Source organism: Aplidium turbinatum, chromosome 6, assembly GCF_918807975.1.
Source record: "Aplidium turbinatum chromosome 6, kaAplTurb1.1, whole genome shotgun sequence".
Classification (NCBI taxonomy): domain Eukaryota; kingdom Metazoa; phylum Chordata; class Ascidiacea; order Aplousobranchia; family Polyclinidae; genus Aplidium; species Aplidium turbinatum.
Window position 1 is genome coordinate 18,976,740 of NC_137477.1, and position 19,189 is coordinate 18,995,928.

Genomic DNA, 19,189 nt, shown 5'->3' on the forward strand with positions numbered 1-19,189 from the left:
AGCCTGTCTCCCTGGCTCGCTCCGCCATTCTAAATTTGCGGACGGGTCATGTAACGTTTTCGATCCACACTCTCCCTCCACAGGTACCTCGACTCCCCAGCCTGGCCCCCGCGACCTAAGCTGGTGGACTTACCCCTCCGGGTCGCTCCGGGTGCATCGTCACCCCTAAATCACGCCGCTCCCCGCCGCCGCGGGGTGTGGCAGGCCGGTTTCTGAAAGTCTTCGACCTGGCTATGTTTGTTTGTGCTCTCTCGCCGTGTCAATCCTTTGTAGCCTACCCGTGCGCTGTTGATGCGAATAAAACAGTTTAACGCTACGGTGCGATACTGATGAGCCCAACCTCATGAGCGAAACACGTGTCTATCGCTGTCAAGTCTTGCTACAAATCGGCTGTCGAGAAACATTTTATTTCGTCTGTTGCAAGAATAGTCATGGTACAATCATAAGCAATGCTACGAATAAAATGGTACAATAGCAAATAGGAAGCGGCAAAACAAATTTACAAAAATTACTTTGAATTTCGATCTCAGTTTCAGATCAGATCTTTACAAATTTTGCGTCTTATGTAAAAAACTGTAGCCTGTTGGACCACATGATAAGTAAAAAAACAAAGTTTAAAAATATTAAACTTCCAAAGGCCAAGCCCCTCCAGATCCATTACCTTACAGCTTTTACTTTGTTACAACACTGATGCATTCCACAAAAAATTTTCTTGATCCGCTGCTGTCATCAACGTTACATTGTTTCAACCATTCCTATGTAAAGTTACGCCAAATAAAAGTTACTCATAAAATATTCCCCTTGTGCTCGTTTCAGAAAAGCAAAAACTACGCTTTTGCGCCACTCCGCGATCATTTAGTGAAGAAATTTGATCATTGGTTGCCAAGCTTTTTTATTGAAATATTGTGTTGAGTAAATTTCGCGTAATTGCAGGAAAATCAAATTATTATCAGAATGTCAGAAGCAGACAAACTGAACATTGATAAAATCATTGGAAGTCTTCTTGAAGTTAGAGGATCAAGACCAGGCAAAAATGTACAACTTACGGAAAATGATATCCGTGGGCTGTGCTTAAAATCTAGAGAAATATTTTTGAGTCAGCCTATTTTATTGGAGCTTGAGGCTCCATTGAAGATTTGTGGTGATGTGCATGGTCAGTATTATGATCTCTTGCGATTGTTTGAATATGGTGGTTTTCCTCCAGAGTCAAACTACCTTTTTCTGGGAGATTATGTCGATCGAGGCAAACAATCTTTAGAAACCATTGCTCTTCTTCTTGCCTACAAAATTAAATATCCAGAAAACTTCTTTTTACTTCGAGGAAATCATGAATGTGCAAGCATCAACAGGATTTATGGATTTTATGATGAATGCAAAAGGAGGTATAATATCAAGCTTTGGAAAACATTCACCGACTGTTTTAACTGTCTGCCTTTAGCAGCAATTATTGATGAAAAAATTTTTTGTTGTCATGGCGGATTGTCCCCTGACTTACAATCAATGGAACAAATAAGACGCATCATGCGACCTACTGATGTTCCAGACCAAGGTCTGCTGTGTGATTTGTTATGGTCTGATCCTGACAAAGAGGTTGCTGGATGGGGAGAGAATGATCGTGGAGTGTCATTTACATTTGGTGCTGAAGTGGTTGCAAAGTTTCTTCACAAGCATGATCTTGATCTCATATGTCGTGCACATCAAGTTGTAGAAGATGGTTATGAGTTTTTTGCCAAGAGACAACTTGTTACCTTGTTTTCTGCCCCAAACTATTGTGGTGAGTTTGATAATGCTGGTGCCATGATGAGTGTTGATGAAACATTGATGTGTTCATTTCAAATCCTTAAACCAGCAGATAAAAAGAAATTTCCTTATGGTGGCTTGAATGCAGGTCGGCCAGTTACACCACCACGCAATGCTGGAACCAAACCAAAAATGGGAAAAAAATAAACTGAAGTAAATTTTGGGGCCGATTTTAACTTCTCAAATGTGTATATATTGTATATAGAGTTATTTAATATTAAGTTTTGTTCATTTCTTTGTTTTGACTATGTTTTATTACAATATCTCTAATGATTAACCTCACAAGGTATCAGCTATTGATTCTCGTTGCTGAATATTAATATTATGTTGTGCTACTCCACTTTTTGTAATAGTTTCATTTAAACTAGTTAAAAATGCTTTGTATCACAGTAGTCCTTGCTTGTTGAGGCCACGGTTAATAGGTCCACCCGCTTATTAAGCTCAATTTGGTCCGAAATTACTGAATTGCATAGGAGTGACATAGAATCGTCCCCCACTTAATAAGCCTAAAATCGTCTGGTCTCGAGGTGGACTTAATAAGCGGCACCTACTGTAGCAACTCGACCTACTTATGATTAAGCTAAAATGTTGTGATTGAAGCATGTCTCTGTCTTAACTGTTTCCATGCACCTTAAAGCTTTCTAATGAATCTGAAATTGTAGCTTGTGGCTGAAGTGAAATGAATAAATATTCAATGTACCACATCTAAACGTTTCTCGGCAGCCGATTGTAGCAAGAAAGTGAATCACAATTGCTTGCTGTACTAGTAAGTACTCAGCCTTATGCTGACATCCAGAAATAATGCTCTCTTCACAATACCACATCTATGTTTGTACGCATTTTATTAAACTTACCAAATAACTATAGCAGATGTAGCTTCAATTTTTGAGCAAAATGTAGTGTGTTTTCCTCCTATTTGAAAAATAGCATTTTGCTGGTATGATACCAGCAGTTAAATTGATTGACAAATACTTTTTGTTGTTTTGCATAAAATAAAACAGTTTTAAAATTTTCAGTATTTTTAAAACTTAGCAGAACAATGCCACTCTACCATTTACAGTATTTGTGTGTTGCCAGTTGACTTTGTTTATTCTTCTGTAGTCATAGATAGCACGAGGCAACAACTGGAAAAGAAATCATGAATTTTGTTGATTTGTTGTATCTTCTTTTGTGTTTTCGTTTTGTTAATTTTACATGATTTGCAATTATTGTTTCCTTAATTTGTGAAATGTGGTGTATGCATCTGGTCCACAGGCTGGTCAAAGTTTGTTTTAAATTTTTGTGTATCTCCCTAACATATAACGTAACTGAGGCATTTGTATGTTTTATTCACAACTAAAATTTAATTATTGTTTCATAATTAGAAATTAGAATATATATATACTTGTTATAAATGTGAGTAGCCAACTTATATGTGAATGTTTTCGTGTTTTCAATTTTTGATCTGCTTTCACTGGTATATGTATTGTTGGAAAGAGTTGAGTTGAACTTCTCTAATTGTTTCTACAGAAGAATTTTGATAAATTTCATTGTATTTATGATCGAACATACTAAATAGCCTACCTGTTCTGCTAAGTAACCCTTCAGTCACATTTTTTTCTGCGATTTACAATACTGTCAAAAAATGCCTGGCACAGTACACATGGAAAAGTTTTCAATACTGGTATTGCTGTTTGTGGGTTCACAACTTGGCCACTTTATGTGTCATTTTAGGATAACTTTAGTCAATACCGTACACCATTTTTTCTTGGCATATTCTTAAAGATATAAACGGCTAGTGTATTTTTAAAATGGTATGTGATCGGTTTACAAGTTCACTGTTGTGTGGTGGTTAACTGCCAATAAAACACTGTTCACTCCAATAGCTTTATTACTTTCGTTTCGCCCAGTTATCATGCCTAAATAAAAGGTTAAGTGATTAAAAAATACGATGGACTATTCTTTATTTAAAACCATAGTTCTTTGCACACTTATCATTTTATCCTCAAAAAGCTATATGCATGCACATCAATTAAGCTGGGCCCGTCGTTTGAAAACGATTGATCGGTCTCTTAAAAATCAGCTTCAATGTAGGCTACTTGCTTAATTAAAGCTTAGTAGTTCTTCATATAATTATTTACTTCAAACTTATTACCTATACTTATCGCAAATCAGTGTAAGCATTAGCTTACAATGATTCACTCTGGAATAGAGTGTGCCAGACTGCCAGTATGTAATAAACCTTTTTATTTGAGGTAGGTGTGTGGTACAAGTAGCACCTTTGAACCCTGAGCAGTCGCCATGGATTGTTACACCATGGGTCTCGGGGAACACTGGTCTTAATCACACACCAAACTAACAAGTGGGTCCACGTCCCACCTCATGGGCAACAACCTCGACTGGTTGGCTAAAACTTGTTAGAAATCCTGTTGCCTTGCAGGAAATACTTTTTAAGTAAAGGCTAGGCCCACCGCCAATAACTGTGGTTAGCGTCAGGAAGGGCATCCGGCTGGAAAATCTATGCTCCAAAATATTATTTAAATGCAGCAAAAGCTAAAAATGGCCCCTAGTCCCCAGCAGCCCTTAGATGGGCAAGGGGTGCGAAGAATCTCTGGGTTCCAAGAAAACAAAAAAACATTGAAAAAAGATTATGGTGTTAGAATCGGATGCTGGAATGTGGGAAGTTTGTGTGGTAAAGGAACTGAAATATGTGAAAAACTAAGAAAAAGAAGGGTGGATATATGTTGCCTAGAGGAAGTAAGATGGAGGGGACAGTCAGCGCGGTTTTTAGGTGCCAATAGGAGGAGATATAAGTTATGGTGGTCAGGAAATAACACAGGAATCGGTGGTGTTGGTTTCTTTGTAAAAGAGGAATTCTGTGAGAAAGTAATAGAAGTTAGAAGAAGGAGTGACAGAGTGATGACAATGGTACTTGCTTTTGAAGAGGAGGTAGTGAGGCTAATCTGTGCATATGCACCTCAAAGTGGTAGGGATTACTTAGAAAAGGAAAGTTTTTATGATGTTTTGGCAGAGGAATGGGATTTACGGAGTTCAAAAGAGTTGGTGTTTGGATTAGGAGATTTTAATGGACATGTTGGAAAACAAGCAAATGGGTTCGAGGGCATTCATGGAGGGTACATATGGTTTTGGGGAGAGAAACATGGAAGGAAGAATGCCACTTGAATTTTGTGATGAAAGGAAACTTTGTATTGCCAACACATGGTTTAAAAAGAAAGAGAAAAGGAAGGTGACTTACAGCTCAGGAGGACATGAGTCGGAAATTGATTTTATTGTGGTTGGGCAGGGACAGAGAAAGTACTTGAAGAATGTGAAAGTAATTCCGTGGGAGTTGCAGCATAGACTAGTAGTAGGAGACTTAAATATGAAAAAAGTGAAGAAAATTGTCAAGAAAGAACGAGTTTTTGTGAGAAATGTGTGGAAACTGGAGGAAAAAGAAACGAGAATTAAGTTTGTGAAAAGAGCTGGTAAACATGAGTGCGCAGGACTTGTGGGCTTCATTTCAGAAAGGTGTCCTAGCAGCATGTGATGAAGTATGTGGGAAAAAGAAAGTGAGGAGAGATCGTGGAGACACATAGTGGTGGGATGAAGAGGTGAAGCATGCGATTTCACAGAAAAGAGATGCATACAAGCAGTGGCGCAAAAATGGGTCAGAAGAGAATAAAAAGAAGTATAAGAGTATGAAAAAGAAGGCAAAGAGGGTTGTTGCAAGAGCTATGAAGAATGGTGCTGAGGAGGAACTTAATAAAATGGGGGAAAGCCAAAACAAAGTATTTAGACTCACAAAGCAAATGAAAAAGGATGGGAAAGATATTGTAGGGGGAAGATATTGTATAAGGAGTGGAGATGGGAAGTTGCATTTCAGCCCGGAAAGCAGAGGAGAAGTGTGGAAGGAACATATGGAAAATGTTATGAATAAGGAGAATGTATGGGATCATATGACAGATGTTGATCTGGTGGAGGGTCCAGTGGGAAAGGTTACTCATGATGAAGTGGTGGAGGCAATGGGGCAAATGAAACTGCATAAAGCAGCCGGTCCATCAGAAGTGAGCATAGAGATGATAAAAGCAAGTGGAGAGTTGGGAATTGAAGTAATGCTACAACTTAGCCAAAGGGTATTAGATGGAGAGGGAATGCCGGAGAAGTGGAAGCATAGTACTGTTGTTCCACTGTTCAAGAGAAAAGGGGATGTGAAAAGTTGCAGTGCATATAGAATAGAGGTGTAAAACTACTAGAGCATGGAATGAAAATTGTGGAGCGAATACTAGAAAAGAGGTTGAGAACATTGGTGAAATTAAATAATATGCAGTTTGGATTTATGCCAGGAAAAGGTACAGTGGATGCTCTGTTTATATTGAGAAGAATGCAGGAGGAATATCGAGAGAAGCAGAGAAAACTATATATGTGTTTCGTCGACTTAGAGAAGGCATTTGACAGAGTACCAAGGAAAGTGATGGAGTGGGCAGTGAGGAAAAGAGGTATACCGGAGTTATTAGTGAGAGCTGTGGTGTCTATGTATGAGGATGCAAGAACAAAAGTGAGAGTTGGATCAAATTATTCAAACGAGTTTTTTGTGAAGGTTGGTGTACACCAAGGATCAGTTTTGTCACCTCTGATATTTGCTATTGTGGTTGACGTTGTAACTGAAGGAGTGAGGGAGGGCTTATTGAGTGAAATTTTGTATGCAGTCTTGACAAGTATGCAGTCTTGACAAGTAATAGTATGGAGGGACTGGAGAGAAAGTTTAAGAAATGGAAAGAAGCATTTGAAACCAAGGGTATGAAGGTGAATCTTGAAAAAACAAAAGTGATGGTGAGTGGAGCAGAAGGAACAGTTGTTGAGAACAAAGTAGATCCCTGTGGAATATGTGGCAAGAGAGTGATGAGAAATTCAATGCAATGCAAGGAATGTGGAAAGTGGGTACATGCAAGATGTGCTATTGTGCTAATGTCAAGAGAGCCGCAACAAGATTGGCGAAGTGTTTTGTTTGTGGGAAATGCAGTAAAGGAAGGAATGAAGTGGAAGGCCATGATGATGAGTTCTGCCATGGCATCGAAACAGTGACAGACTTTCTGTTATCTGGGTGATCGGATAAATGGAAGTGGTGGATGTGAAGCAGCGATGACAACAAGGGCAAGATTGGGCTGGGCAAAGTTCAGGGAATGTGGGGAAATGTTGCATGGCAGAAAATTTTCACTAAGGATGAAAGGAAAAGTATATCGGAGCTGTGTGCGGCCTGCAATGCCATATGGTAGCGAGACATGGGTATTGAGAGAGAGTGAACTGGCAATCCTAAAAAGAACGGAAAGGTCAATGGTGAGAGCAATGTGTGGGGTGAAAACGAGAAAGGAAAAAAGGACTGAAGAATTGTTGGATATGCTAGAGATGAGAGAGACCATAGACCAAATGGCAAGGGCAAATGGAGTAAGATGGTATGGACATGTGATAAGGAGGGAGGAAGGAAGTTTTCTTAGAAAGGCACTAGATCTAAAGGTGGATGAGAAGAGGAAACGCGGTCGTCCAAGAAGAACGTGGAAACAACAAGTGAAGGATGAGTTTAAAAAAGTCGGACTGAAGCAGGAAGATGCAAGGGACAGGGTGAAATGGAGAAAAGGGATTAAAACAATTGCTGCGCGGAAACAATCGAACAAACCGACGATGGATTATGATGAGGATGATTTGATACAAGCAAAGCATTGAACGATTGAAGTTTCATCATCATCAGTTTGTCCCTTCTTTACTTTAGTAGATGAGACCTGGCGTTTGTACCCGCTAGCTCAGTGGTTCCCAAACTGTGGTACGCGTACCACTAGTGATACACGAAGGTCTTTCAGATGATACGCGAGAAACTCAATTTAAGTTAACACGTGGACGTCCACGGTTGAAAAAAATACTGTAATACTGTAATAAAAAAATGAAGAGCCCAGTTCCAAAACCGCTTAGGCGCCACTTTTACCAAAATTGAGTTTAGAGTGTCATTAGGTAGAGTATTACCATAGGTACCTACTATCCATTCCTTTTTTTCCAAAACCTTCTCTTTCTGCTTCAAATTCGACACTAAAAATTGCGTTTTCTTCCAAAACCGCTTACGCGCCATCACACTTTGTTTCCAAAACCACTTGTATCCACAATTAACCAATCATATTAAGCCATTGTATGACGTGACATATCGCTGATTGTTAAACCGTTTTCGTCATCGTTTCGTAATAAGCAGCAGTGTTACCATTTGGCAAATTTCACTACCAAATTCGAGATTTGGCAGAATTTTACGTTGTTTGGCAGTAAATTTTGAGTTGGCAGAACTTTGGCAAACATTTTTGGTGAGTTGACAGTCAGTCTCTGGTCAGTTTGGCAAAATTTGAAATGTGTTTGGTAGTTTGAAGCATCTACTATCTGGCAACACTGATAAGCACTGTTATAGGCTTGCAGCCTATTGTTGCAGCTACCAACGGTGCTCAGACTGCTTAGTAGCCTACTTGAGCTTTATAACTGTGTTTTTTTGCTTTGTTTAAAGTGAATTTGGATTGTGGTGATGAATTAGTGGTGGTCAGCTTGGAAAAATGGTTTCAAAAATTGGTTTCTGTCATTCTGGCAATTTTTATTCTCCAGTTTATTTCCAAAACCGCTTATATCCACATTTCTAATTTTATAAAAAGGCGATTCTAAGCCTTCTAATATTCCTTAGATCTGGACAAACGTCATGGCTCAATTCAGTAGGTAGTTATACATCGTTAGAAATCAAAAGCGCATTACATTTACCAAGCGAAACTGTCATAAACGTTTTTCGTGGTTTTCTCGAAATCACCGAAAGTGGATGTAAGCGGTTTTGGAAACAAGCTCTTCAAATACTGTAATACAATTACAATTTGCACAAACTTACTCAATGTACATTATTTTGTCACAATTAATTTTATTCGTAGTAGATTAAAGCGTTTATGACGCAACATAATAGGTAGGCTAAGTGGTTTTTAAACTTTTTTCGTTGCGATGTTTTTAAAAATTTTTGTTGGACTTGCGACGCACTCAGCGATTGAAATTTTTGTTTATTTGTGTCGAATTGCGCTATGTGATTGTTAGACCATAAGCAATTGCTACAGTTTCGCAATGATGAGTTCTCTTGCACATGTCAGGGTATAACAATATTTGTGAGCGATTCATTATGTCATTGAGTTTAGATATGAAGCGGAATCATTGTGTGACCCCCTTGAAAAACTGAAACTACGCACCAAGGGCGTGGCGATGCACAGTTTGAGAACCTCTGACTTAGGTTGACAGGTTGTTTAACAGAAAAGCCAAAACTTTTCAGTTTTCAATCTTGCTAACTGATAGTAGCAGTAGTAGTGCATCCTATTCATTGGTATTTTACTAATCCGACTGCTCAAACAGCTTACTATAACTATATTTGGTCTAATATTAAAATATTTTTGTCTTGAAGCGTTGTGCTAAAATTCGTTAAACTATCTTGATCTTCATTGTATATTTTTGAGATTTTCTGGTTGTAGCGTAGGTGGTATGCGGACACTGTATGAAACTGCTAAATGGTACGCGAATAGAGAAAGTTTGGGAATCACTGCCCTAGCTGGACTGCAGAAGTCCACCAGTGTTTGCAACCCTTTCACCATGCTTTCCTGTTGTTGGAGTTGATTCTATCCATTTTCTTTGCACTGATGTCTTCTCTCACCAACTCTAGCCATCTATTTTTTGGTCTTCCAATTTTCTTTCCCTGGATAGAAATCTTCTTTGCCATCACTGGAGCTATCAGGGTGGAGAGTTTCCAAGTGGCGGCCTCAAATGCAGAAGGTTTAAACCAAAACTGTTAAAATCTCACTGCTACAGGAGTACAGGAATCAACCCTCAAAAGCGCGGAAAAAACTAAACTCTTAAAGAACTAACTTCAGCAAAATATCAAGATTACTGTTGCAATGACACAATAAGTGAACAGGCAATGTGATTGGGATGTAACAATACATGTTTTTCGCACGCAATAAAATGGCACCACAGTAGTGCTAAAACACCGTGTGAAGTTTGATGGGCATTTTAGCTTTCTAAATCTATAGAAATAATATGTACTGTAATCTTTAATTACTTCAAAGTTTAAAAATGCATCACCAAGACTTCTCGCGGGCCGCGTGTTTGAGACCCTTGGCCTAAATTTATTTATTTTTTATTTATTTATTTATTTGCATCAGGCACTAAAGAGACAGGCCCATATTCATAAACACAACACAAGTCACAAAACACACACGGTTACATATACAAGCAAAACTTATGCGTACATAGTCACGTTATAGTGAGACGCATAGTCAGAAGAAGCATAACACTCTGAGGTAAAAACTGCAACTAACCACTTGTTAGATGAGACCTGACAGCGGTTGACAAAGTAAAATATACGATTTCGGAATAGGGCATGAAACGTAGGAATATGATGGTAAGTTTTAAGATAAGATATAGCGATAATGCTGGACAGTTCGTTAATCGTTTTCCCCCTATTAGCCATGTAAATGGAAGTGTGAGACAGATGAAGATAAATAAATGAAATATATTGAAATAGCTTGAACAAGAAGAAACGAAAGATAAATCTCACGTTTATATAGCGTCACAATCTGTTGCAAAGTATAAAAAATGTTCGCGGGATAATTTGTATAGGCTACTGTATATGAAAAAATATCCTACCAATCCAAAGTAGGCCTACATTTTACGCGCGTTGGTTGCTCGAATGAACTCATTTGCAACAGCTTTTAAGTCAATGGTGTCCATCACCTGTTTGTGAATACATAGTAGCAAACATTCGGTTGTTTAAACTGTTGTCTGTCATTGTGGTACGAAGCCACATTTTTACTCGCCTCATGGCGTTAAAACTGCGTTCAGCATTTACCTTTCCTAATTTAACGCTATATCATAAGGGAACGTTCAAATATTACGTAACGCCTTCGAGGGGGAGGGGGGGTTTATGCAAAGCGTTACGTTAGCGTCACATCGGGGGGGAGGGGGTTCAAGCAAAACGTTACGTAACGCTTTCGAGTACGGAATGGTAGTTTTTTGTGCTGATTTCGTAGTGAAAAAGCGTTACATGGGGGAGGGGGGAGTTGAAAAAACGTTACGTTGGCGTTACATGGGGGAGGGGGGGGGTCAAAAATTTGGAAAAAAAGCGTTACGTAATATTTGAATGTTCCCTAACGGCTTACTTACTCTTTCCTTGTAAACAATTTTAACTTCCAGGTTCTCACACTCTTTGCTATGCAAAGACGTTTATACTAGGCTACCACTCCTTAACTTTCTTACAATTTTGTATCAATCAGATATTTTTTCTAACTAAAACCAAGACCACGAGGAACTTTCTTTTCTCATCAGTCAGCCATCAACAATATCCCGGCCATCCAGCCCTACCTTTGGTTCTCTGCAGTGCAAAACGGTCCTTAGTGGTGTGACTGGTGTCTCGAATTATTGGCGTTTAATTTTCACAGCTGGTGGTAACATTAGGGCTACCATACGTCCTCTTTTAAGAGGATTTATCTTCTTTTTGCAAGAAAAATGAATTGTCCTCCGAGGACACTAAAAAATGCTCAAATGTCCTTTTTTTTGACAGTTTGGGTTTTCATGCTGATATTTTCAACGGGATTATATTGCTTGATGACGTTTCAGCGACGGCTTGTAGGCTATTTGTTTTTTAAGCATTTTGTATAGGCCTACCAATGTAGCATGCTGATTTATAAATTCTACAAGAAATTGGCACATTTCATGGAACTGTTGTTGAACGTTCATTGCCTGGTTCACCGTAAGATGTTAAACGACATTTTAAAGGCCATGCTCACACTTTCACAAAAATTATTCTTTTACCTACTTAGGCTAGGACGTTTTATATTGATACAACGCTTGTACACATTGTTGATTACCAACACAGTTTAGTTCGTTTGTTACTTCAAACAAATCAAAACGAATGTTTAAAAGTGAAACTTGTGTAACACCTAACCCTACAGCAAAAGAAATCGTGGCATGGCTAGGCCTACAGCTTTGCAAGGAAAGGAACAGCTTTTTAGTTCACGCCGTTTTTAGCATCGCAACGGTTATGTGCAGCCTACTGTTTTAATCACATTTCTTGCAAATAACACTGCGTCACAAAAAAATATGGCATGTCGGTAACTGAGATACCAATATCCATTCTACACGTAGTTTTGGGCGCTAATTCCGAATCTGAAATCGGTTTCGCTCTATCACGTCAGGTTTTTGAGTTATTCACAATTTTTATTTTCTCCAAATTGGCTTATAGTTGATTATATTGGCGATTGCTAGTGTGCCTCTAAATCGCTTTATTGCCTGCAAAGTTGCTTTTATTGATTAAAAAAACATGACTGTTCTACTGCACAATAGAAATGAAAAACCGTCAGTTCCAGTGGCCAACGGTACCAAGACCAAAGAAACATATGAAGCAATGAAGAATTTGCTAACATGCATCAGTTATGAAAACCATAAATGGCATATACTGTGTGTGGTGACCTAAAAGTTGTTGGACTCTTACTTGGTTTGCAGCTGGGTTACACTAAGTACATGTGTTTTCTTTGTTTGTGGAATAGCTAGGCAGATGAACAGCACTATGGTACAGAAACTTTGTTGGACCAGAAATAAGAAAATTGTTGAAAGATGAAATTTTTAAAAGCAAATTAACTCCACAAGAACTTGCGGCCTGGAACGGTTTCTTTTTGGTTGTTGAAAATGTTCTTGGTAAGCACAAAGTAACCAATTACAAAGAAATTGTCAACCAAATGCTAATGTCATATGAAGCGATGGGGGTTCGGATGTCGCTGACAATGCATTTTTTGCATAGTCACCTAGATTTTTTTCCACCCAACATTCCAACAATGCTGATGTCAGTGATGAACATGAAGACATTAAAATCATAGAAGAAAGATACCAGGGGAATGTCAGTCCTGCCATGATGGCTGACTTTTGTTGGTCTCTTCAAAGAGACACCAATGAAGACCATCGCAGGAAGAGAAGATGCCCACAGCATTTCTAAAATGTTCAATGAGAACCATTTTTTCTGCAAAAAATGACTGATATCTTGGTGTTATAACGTAGCCTTTATGCTAAAAGACGACTTTTTAAGCTACCGTCAACCAGGGCTACTTTGAACACTTTTTGCACTTATTTGCTTGTATTTTTACGCGTTTTTAAGTTAAACAGCTCAGATTTAGCCAAAATTGGGGCTGTGTGTGGACGCTCAAAGAGGTGTAAGCAATTTTTGAACAAGTAAAATTTTGGGGCTTTTCCCGCCAAATTTGTGGGTGTTCAAAGTTAGGGTCGGGGTATCCTAACTTTGAACACTCACTTATTATGCATATTTTAGGCCATAATTGAGCAGTTTGTTCAATCTTATATGTCACATAGCATTATTTTGAACTAGTTGTTTCATTTAAAAAAAGTTTCATGATGAAACAACTGCTAACAAAGTCAATAACAAGCCCCCCAACCCCCCTCCTAGCAAAATTTTCAAACTTCTCCAGGAAGACCCATGATATATGATACGGTATTGATGAATATTAAACTGCCGAGGATCATGAAGCAAAACTGCACGTAATCATGCAGCAATAATTACTACTTTTCTTGCAAGGTTTAATAAATCACAAGCAAAAATGGCATTAAATTTAATCACATGAAAAAGCAGTTGTATACAGCGACCAAAACACCAGTCCACTCAATGGTAAATGTACAGCGTGTAAAAAGTGTGAACTGGAATGACAACAAACACAACAGTTCATGCCATGTGCATGGGAAACATGGCGCAAACAAACAGTGGAAGGTGAGCTGGAGCCATTGTTGGTCCTATAGGCGAGCCGTCACTGTGAACAAATAAATCCTATCAGCACCAGTTATATGCATGTCAGCAGAATTTATATTCCCCATTCACTTTCAAGATCAGGCACCCTGAAGTAGCCACGCTTATTGATGCTTACAAGCTTACAGCGTTTAACTATTTTGTCCCATTGATAGTCAATTTCGTCGACGCAGTCTGGCCATCGCCAACCTTTACTACATTTCGACAAAGTGGAAACTTTTGCCCCCTCCCCATCTACTTCCGTCACCCTACCAGGAAAATTTGACCCTTCATAATTGACGATAACCATGTTGCCTACTGAGACGTCCATTTGCATACCGGTAGCGACATTGCGGGCACCAGCCTTTGAACTGCAAGGTCCGGTTTCAGCATCAACACGTTTTTCCCCGTTCGTTATTTCTTCTTCCTCGACTTCACTTGAGTCAGCATCAGATGAGTATGAATCTTCACTGCTGCATTCAGATTCATTGTTCAAAACGACTTCAGTGTCAGTATCATCCGAACTGTAGTCAATGTCCGCAGGAGTAACTCCCTTTCCTGGAGTTACATTCACTTTTCTCCTACGCTTCCTTGGAGGTGCAGTATCATCTCCGACTCCTCGCATTGCCTTCAAAATATTGACAACAACATCAGACACTCTCCTTCCAAAATCATTGGAATCATCATCATAGTCTGGCAGCTTTTTTAAAACCTCTTGCGGATCATATGGACAAATGCCACAAGCTTTAAACCCACTTACAAGGTTGTCAGAATGACCGTTAAGAAACAGTTCCTTGTGCAGATTATTCAGAAGTGAAGCAAAAGCATCCTTGCTCAATGTTGCAGCACTCTTCTTGTTGCTAGATTTCCAGTGGTCCAAGATTCTTCGCCAAGCCTTCTCTTCTCAAGTAAATATAGCCAATAAATTAATGTATCTGTATGCTGAACGAAAAATTAATTAAATTCTCATGTAAATGATACGATAGAACCAAAAAACTGGCTAGGCACATCAGAATTGTTCCATGGCATACCTCAATGCAACAACATGTTAGGGCTACTTTGAACATCGCTAAATCACAGTGGTGTAGTCCAAAGAAAATGCGCGGGCTACTTTGAACACTGTTCAAAGTTAGGCAACCTAAACTAAAAAAGTGATGCGATCCAGAACTTTCGTAATTACAAGCGATATGCTCAACACAAATCCAGTTTTCGAATTATCCTCGATATACTAATAATATTGAAATCTTTTACTAAAATTACTGGGTCAAAAGCTCTTTTACTTTCCAAGATCGGTATAAAAGTTTCCAGAGCCTACCTAAAACTGTTAGCTGTCTGCAAAAATTACAAATTTCCAAAAAATAGTCTCGAAGCAGTCTTTACTGTCGACAATACCATTATTTTTACATTTTCAGAAAGGACCATTCCTAAAGGTCATTTGATGAAGTTTTCGGTGAAATGCAATTTAAAATGTGCCTTTCACAGGCCTTAATACAATGGGTAGTCGGATTTTTAAATTAGTGTTCAAAGTTAGGCTACCGTTCAAAGTAGCCCTGCTTGACGGTAACAAAAGTTTGTTAATTGTGATATTTGTTAAGGGTTTGCGATTGCATTTAATTTGTTTCTATATGCTGCATATCAATTAAAAACAAGCTTAAAAATAGCTGTCAATTGATGCAAATATTCGTAAAGTTAGGCTCCTTATTACGCATATTATTTTTCATGTTGAATTGAATTTTTGATTGGCAGTGATTAAAAGAAATTTCCAGACTCTTTCATGAATTTTAAAAAGACTTTTTTGACTGCGGCAAAAAAGAGACATTATAACAAAATTGACCCAATTTTCAAAAATTTAAAAATAATAAATTGTGAATAACTCAAAAACCTGACGTGATAGAGCGAAACCGAGTTCAGATTCGGAATCAGTGCCCAAAACTACGTCTGGAATGGATATTGGTATCTCAGTTACCGACATGCCATATTTTTTTGTGACGCAGTGTAATTTAACAATTTCGTAAGGCTTACCATTCCTTGTTGAAAAAAAGTTAAGGCTTGGAGATCGTGCCTGCCCCTGGAGATCGTGCCTGATTTGTCACATTTTGCTGATTTTTGCGATCATTGCTGTGACTGAAACTGTCTAAAAATTAGGTCTATTTTCACTTTTTACTTACTATTAATAATATAAAATCATTTGTTGTCTTAAGGAAGCACTAAAATTGAGAAAAAATAAGTTAAACGTTTAGTCAATCTGTTTTCTTGATTTTTTTGGTAACTTTTTCTGCGTAGGCCTATACTGTAATGATCTAAAAAGATATTGGGCCTAAAAGATTTTTCAAGTGTAAAACTCTACTTGCTGGCGAAACGTGTCCTCTTTTTAGGCGATGAAAATATGGTAGGCCTAGGTAACATCAAACATAGTTGTGACAAAACTGTCTTTGAAGAAGCATAGGAGTGGTAGAATTTCAATAAATTATGTTTGTGACCTAGGCTACACATTACACAATAGCTCATTATCGAGTAATGATACAAGAACTAGCCTACATACCGGTATACAAAGAACAATAGCACGAAAGGGCATCATGTAACCTCTGTGATACAGAATTTTGTGTGTGAATATTATTTTGAGGCAAACATGAAAGATTGTAATTAAGCTAAAAGCGAATAGCAGAAATTGTTATATTGAAAAATGTGCAGTAGCTCGCATGACCTTAAAAGGGCACCATTGCTACCCATCCAAAGAAATCTTGAGGGCAAGGGAGAGAAATCGCCCCCCTGCCCCCCCGCTTCCAGCGCCCCTGGATTCGCCTGACCTAAAAGCACCGCAGATAGAAATCATAACGGAAGTCATATAACAAAATCAAAAATATGTATTTGAAAACATAGAAGAAAAGTATGCGGCAGACCGGATCTTACAGCAAGCTTAAGTTAGATTCAACACATTTTGAAGAAAACGACAATTCATTTCATTGATCAAACAAACGAAAGCGTAGATCAGTGTCAGCCAAACCGTTTAGTTGCGACTCCATCTAGATTAGAACGATATCTCCTGTGTTGTCTCTTTCGAAGTGTGTAGTCCTCAAAAACGAAACAGCTTACGGTGTAATTGTTGAAATAAGAGGTTAACCGAATGAGTCCCCAACACAGTCATATAATATTTGCCTAAGTTAGGCTATAATGGTTTCAAACAGGGGTGTCATATCGATTGCTGTCTCACATATAGGCCAATAAAAAAAACGGGGGCACTTCTGTCTTTCAAAAACGTGGAGTCGAATTGAAAGTATTCGATGATAATGGTCTAAGCTACCGTAACTAGTGTAAGATTCCAACACAACTGCAACATACACAAAAGATGTGATACGCAATGTCTTTTTCGCAACAGAAAAAGCGCCTATCATGTCTATATGAAAATAAGCTTGGATTTTGCGTGGTGTGTCAGTAAAAGCTATATAGGCCTATAGTCGCAAATACGTGGACGTTGAAACTGATACGATACAAGAAACGATCTACCCGAACTTCGAAGCAGCTTGCAACCATGGATCGTGAAATTGACTGATTAACAAAGCACAAACAAATAAAAAGGAAATACATTAAGTTATCTCATCGCAACACCCTTGTCGTTTTTTTAAATACGTGATGTGAAATATTTATCAGTTTTAAAATAAGATACAGTGCTACAACTCAAAACAAGCTTTTCGCACATCCAGTGTGCAAGTCTTATGAGACAGTATTCGCCTATCAACAATAGTAGGCCTATGTTTTTTTGCATCGCTTCAATGTTAGCTGGATAGTAGCTCTGCATGCAATTCAAAACAGCATTCACAAAAGTAAGCTGTCATTCTAAAGTTTATGTTTCATTCCATCAAGATTACGTCTACTGGAATTCAAGATCATCAAAGATCGCAATATTAACTTAATTGTCTGCAAGGGGGCGGATGAAGCTGCAACCTTAGTACCACTACCAAAGGCAATTTAGTGAAAGCAACTAAAGTGAATTCAATAGAAACACAAGGTAAGTTAGAGAAATTATTAATCTAGCACGATTTGGCAGCCCTATTTTATAAGCTTACATCACAAGAATTAATTCGTAGAATATTTGTAGAACAGTAGCAATTGCTTAAGATATCAGCCCGTGAGGACAAGCTGGTACAAATTATGCCAATATGTTCATGATATCGTTTTTGTGCACCACTGTCGTGCAGTGACGTTCGGTGGCTTAAACCGTTGGAAAAGCAACTTGGAAATATGCTGCAGCAAGGTAGTAGGCACGAAGGCCGTAACCATCGGGCGAAGCCCGAAGGCGTGTTGCCGAAGGCAACACTTCCAGCGGGGGGTCTGGGGGGCCTCCCCCAGAAATTTTTGAAAAACACTTCCAATTTGGTGCGCTCTGAGAGCATTTCCAAAACAAATCAAAAATAAAAATCTGTCAAATTGTGCTTCGCCTATGTCGTGATCATACATCCATTTAATGTTTAGAAGTCATGAACAATCTTAATTTTAACGTTGCAGGACCAAAATCCTGTGTTAGACATGGAATATTAGTTGTCTAAATGTTTAATTCGTCATGAATGTTCATTCTCAGATATTCAGTTAAGCCTACACTACAAAAACTAACACTTAGGCCTAAACATTACAACCGCAAGCAATTTGTACAAAAAGCTGGATAAGTTTGCCTCCTGCGTATAGAAGCTTAACAAACTAAATATTGCATCCGCACCTGAACGTTCATTGGCGAAGTAACGTTATATCAACGCTGTAAAAAGGGCAAAGGCATGACTATGAAAGCTAGCACAGTAGGCTAAAGTACATGGCGAGGAGACATCAAAAAACAGCAACAATCTTTTTGGCATTATGATGCTGTGCGTGTAGCGTGACGAGATACCATTCTGACGAGTTAGTCTAGTCGCTCTAGCGAATGTACGCATTGACGTCACTGGGAAAGCACAACTAACCTACCATAACCATAACACATCTGATTGGCTAAGCAGCTGGTGACGTTTTGCAAAACGGGTCAGGATTGGTTAAAACGAAGGCGTTTTTTGACATTTTTTAATCTGGGAAAGCAAGTTTGATAGTTGCTTACCTGGAGCCTCAGTGATTGTTTCTGACAGAAGCGTTTGTGTCAATTGGCATTTATAGGCAAGACATGCGGTTTGGTGAAGACTTAGACTACTCACAAGCGTTACGAGTAATTCTAGTCACGAATACAGTAATTTTCAAGTTAAAATAGACGTGATAAAAATAATTAATTAAACCTAGAATTCAGTCATTATATTTTGCATAGTTTTTGCTAAGGTAAGCACTGCTTTCCTTGCTTTCCCTCACCGATCGTCACTGCTGTCGTGCAATCGAAGTGATATTTCGAAGGACGAAAAGTGAAATTCATAAATAAAATAAGCTAGTACGCTCAAAGTTGAGGCATAGGCTACAATAGAATAAACCAACAATTGTTGTCAAGAGTAGTGTTAGAAGCGTAGATTCAAACACGAATCCTTTGTTACTGTGATATCAGGTTAGGCTACTAACTGCACCAGCACATTAGTGCTGGACGTTAATTGGCCACGTAATCAGCTATTGCTTTCAGCT

General features: G+C 38.5%; 1 protein-coding gene across 1 annotated transcript; it reads left to right on the top strand.

The window, feature by feature from the left end:
• Positions 1-954: 954 nt before the first annotated feature.
• LOC145771549 (serine/threonine-protein phosphatase PP1-beta-like) lies at positions 955-3,693 on the top strand. The gene is made up of 2 exons (XM_082583252.1): positions 955-1,008; positions 1,135-3,693. Exons 1-2 carry the CDS (start codon positions 955-957, stop codon positions 1,945-1,947), a joined length of 867 nt encoding a protein of 288 aa, XP_082439378.1. The 3' UTR covers positions 1,948-3,693.
• Positions 3,694-19,189: the final 15,496 nt, after the last annotated feature.

What these genes read in the sequence shown, in the direction of transcription:
- LOC145771549 (XM_082583252.1), top strand. Translation starts at nt 955, where the DNA reads ATGTCAGAAGCAGACAAACTGAACATTGATAAAATCATTGGAAGTCTT. An exon ending in TCATTGGAAGTCTTCTTGAA is followed by an intron (nt 1,009 to 1,134) that starts GTTAGAGGATCA and finishes GCTCCATTGAAG; the next exon opens with ATTTGTGGTGATGTGCATGG.